The sequence below is a fragment of the Vigna radiata genome, chromosome 7 (assembly GCF_000741045.1).
Source record: "Vigna radiata var. radiata cultivar VC1973A chromosome 7, Vradiata_ver6, whole genome shotgun sequence".
NCBI lineage: Eukaryota > Viridiplantae > Streptophyta > Magnoliopsida > Fabales > Fabaceae > Vigna > Vigna radiata.
The window spans coordinates 17,265,400-17,268,852 of NC_028357.1; the positions used below are offsets into that span (position 1 = coordinate 17,265,400).

At 35.0% G+C, this 3,453-nt stretch overlaps 2 protein-coding genes across 2 annotated transcripts in view; one reads left to right on the forward strand and one right to left on the reverse strand.

Annotated features, from left to right (window-relative positions):
* LOC106766136 (zinc finger protein ZAT3) overlaps positions 1-905 on the forward strand; it is a 9,862-nt gene extending 8,957 nt beyond the window's left edge. Inside the window, exons 2-3 of the mRNA XM_014650893.2 lie at positions 364-669; positions 826-905. Coding sequence (XP_014506379.1) covers positions 364-669; positions 826-905 — 386 coding nt within the window. The remainder of the gene's footprint in view (positions 1-363; positions 670-825) is intronic.
* Positions 906-1,411: 506 nt separating this feature from the next.
* On the reverse strand, positions 1,412-3,440 carry LOC106767662 (TMV resistance protein N-like). The gene is made up of 3 exons (XM_014652599.2): positions 3,192-3,440; positions 2,235-3,053; positions 1,412-2,098 (listed from the first exon to the last, which is right to left on the reverse strand). The coding sequence occupies exons 1-3, from the start codon at positions 3,393-3,395 to the stop codon at positions 1,562-1,564; spliced, it is 1,560 nt and encodes a 519-aa protein (XP_014508085.1). The 5' UTR covers positions 3,396-3,440; the 3' UTR covers positions 1,412-1,561.
* Between the last annotated feature and the right edge of the window lie 13 nt (positions 3,441-3,453).

Sequence of the window (3,453 nt, forward strand, 5' to 3'; positions counted from 1 at the left end):
AAGCACTGCATCTCTCTTTAAATCCCCACTCATAATTAGTACAAAAGATTTTAACTTCCAGTCTCATTGTGATCTTTAATATTGTAGAAAATTACCAACAACTATGTTCACCACATTGTGAAACGTTATCACACGCTACAAAATCCTTAATGTTGTGTCATGAACCAGTTTTCAAAATCTGCATGAAACAAATTTTAAGAACCTTGGTACTGCAGAAAGTTGTAGAAATAGAAAGTTATGCTAACATGTGTTACAGTTTTGATAGCTACCTTTAATATTGTGGAAACCACAATGTTTAAGAAACTCTTGAAGAGGTAATTGGTGCAGGTGTTTGTTTTTAGTAGTTTTCTATTTTAAATGCAGGGTTTAAGTACAAGAAGGATTCAGTGATGGAGGTGGATGAGGGGGATTACACACACTGCAATGCCACACACCCCAAACTCTTCTCTAACAGTGGCAACACCAAGTTGAAGCTTGGCCACCCAGGGACCTTCTACTTCATGAGCGGTGCTTCAGGGCACTGTGAGGTGGGACAGAAGATGATTGTGAGGGTCATGGTGGATGAGTCTCTTCCTCAACATGCCAAGTCTTCTGGTTACCATATTGCAATTTCTCCAACTGGGCTGTCTCAAGTGCTCTTCTTTCAGTTTCTTTTGGCATCTTTCTTAGGTAGTTTAAGTAATTAGGAAAATTCAATAGCTATGTTTGGTATGGAATGTGTAATGTGTAATGTGTTCTTGTTCATATGCTTTTATATAGTTAAGGTTTTGCATTGATTTCAAAAACTGTTTGTAAATGATACAATTTCTTGCTATTGTTGAGCAGAGAAAATGAGAATTCAAACAAGGAATATTGTGTCCTTTACCAATGAAGTATTGGATTTGATGAACCTTCAATTTGAGTAGCCAAATTATCCATGTTTATAATTGTTTAGTAGAGAGGATGAACCTTCAATTTGAGTAGCCAAAATCAGAAATTTCAATTGTGTAGTAACGGTTGTTTTATGAAGAAAATGGTGTACTAATAGAGTGCAAAAGTTATCATCAAATACTTTCATAGCATATGCAAAAGAATTTTGAACACTTGAAACAGATTAAGGCTCATACAAGAGTTATTGAGCCTTGTTAGGTTGGATTTTTCTTTTGTTTATTACGTTTAAGGTTTTGATAAGTATTATTCTATTAATAATTATATATATATATATATATATATGAAAATTAAATTATAATTCCATATTGTTGTATGTATTATTTTAAATTTTATTAAAACCAAGTAAAATGATGTTCTAATTCATTTGATTTAATATTTTAGTATATTTTGAAAATAGACATTATGTCGCTCTTGATACACATAAACAAAACATCGACCAATTTTACATTTATATATGGAGCAAAATTTTGGAACAATACAAAAGGAAAAAGTGCAAAATATAGAGCAATCTATTTTCATTGAAACCAAAAAGCAAAATTAAATATCTAAAACAACACTTAACTGAAAAACTTAAAACAGCTTCACGTAAGCAGTGTTTCACCAACTTCTTTGTCCACTCATCTTTGTTTTTTCAGCAACTGTTGGTGTTGTGATCTTGAGCTATCGAGTTCATCATATCAAGATTTCTTTTTCTGGAAGGATCAGTGAATCGAATCTCTTCCACGCTACTTTCCTTTTTAAATACATGGATTCCATGTTTTATTAAGGTTTGGCCTAAACTCACATATCGACACGTAACCTCTGCATGGTTCCATTCATTTTCCACAAGTTCTTCATCTAAATCATTTTTCAGTTTTGTCTCCCTCAGGTCAAAAACACAAGTACAATCATCCATCATCTCCCAACTTTCTAACAAATGTTCGTTGCCATTGATGATCACAATGGGTGACATCAGTCTAAATGTGCTATGGATCACCAAGGGTCTGTATTTACCACCTTCTGATGAGGAATACTCACACACTCGTTCCATTGCAATACAAATAGCCATGGCTGGGAGTTTCCCACGAAACCAGAAAGAAATTGGCAGTTCCAATGTTTGAAACTCAAACCACTCTGCAATCTTGGCTCCTGGCAGATAAAAGAAGGTGCTTCCAGCCTCATGCAGTTCCTGTTAATCATAAACATTTTATCAAGTTTAGATGGATGATATACAATTCTGATACCGAAAACACCACCTTCAGTTCAAAATTTTCCTTATGTATTTTCCAACTTACTCGTTCTTATTCAGTTTGTAAAATCAATACCTGATTTAGTAACATGCTTCTACATGAGGATGTCAAGGATTGGCAATCTATTGCAAAGAAATATTTCAGGTTTGGAGGAATGCCTCTGATTTCTTCAAGTCGCTCACAAAAGTTCAAATTAAGCCTGGTTAAAAAGTGGAATTCTTTGATGCATTCTGGAATGACTGTGAAATTATTCCCTGATAGGTCTAAGTTCTTCATATTAGCAAACCATGGGAGAAGTGTTGGAAAAAAATCATCTGTTAAGTTGCAGCATCTGAGTTGAAGATATTGAACGTTTGTAGACAAGATTGAGCTCACTTTTTCTACACCCTCATTGGCTTCACGGAAAAGCCCCCCTTCCCATTCATTTGCTGCAACTTCAACCAGTTCTGGCATCATGCAAATGCTTGAAAGGGGAAGGCCATCACGACCACTTTTCATTACTGGAATAGTCAAACACATATGTAACTTTTGCAGCCGTGTAAGATTTCGAAATGAAGATGGGAAGTTTTTTACAGGAGTTTCTTTCAAGTCAAGTTCTCGTACATGTTCCATGTTTCCTAATACTTCTGGAAAATTTTCAAGACTCTGACAATACCGAAGTTTGAGTCGCTCAAGAGAAGTTAACTTGATTGGAGGAAAACTCTTCAGCCTGGAGCAACCTTCTGCATCTAAGATCTTAAGTTTTTCCAAGAACCCAACTGAGTAGTGAAGTAAGGATAACTTTGGACACCATCGAAATGACAAATTTTCCAGATGTCTGAGACAAGATACATCAGGTATCTGTTTCAAATATCGACATTCGTCAAAATTTAAACTTGTCATATTCACAAACTTCTGCAAAATACAAAAAAGAAGCAAATCAATAAAGTAAAAGATAACTTATGGATATAAACATCACATGGAAGCACATAAATGGCCTTGAAGTGAAGTTATCAAGTTACAGAAACAAGGAAATGAACTCAATACACTTGCCTGTCTTAATAAGTCAGTCAACTCTAGTGATGTAAACTCACAGTATGGTAACTTGAATATAGCAAGTTTCTTCGGATGAAAATCCTGTGGAAAATTCTGTGAAGGATATCTCCACCATTCCATCACTCTCAAAGAATTAGGCAGATGTTTTGGACCTTTGGAGAAATGACCATTTCTGATAATAAGTGTTCTGAGATTTTTCATCTTCTTGAAGGCATCTCCATCCCATTCTATTTCCAATTCTTCAAATGAAGGGAAATCC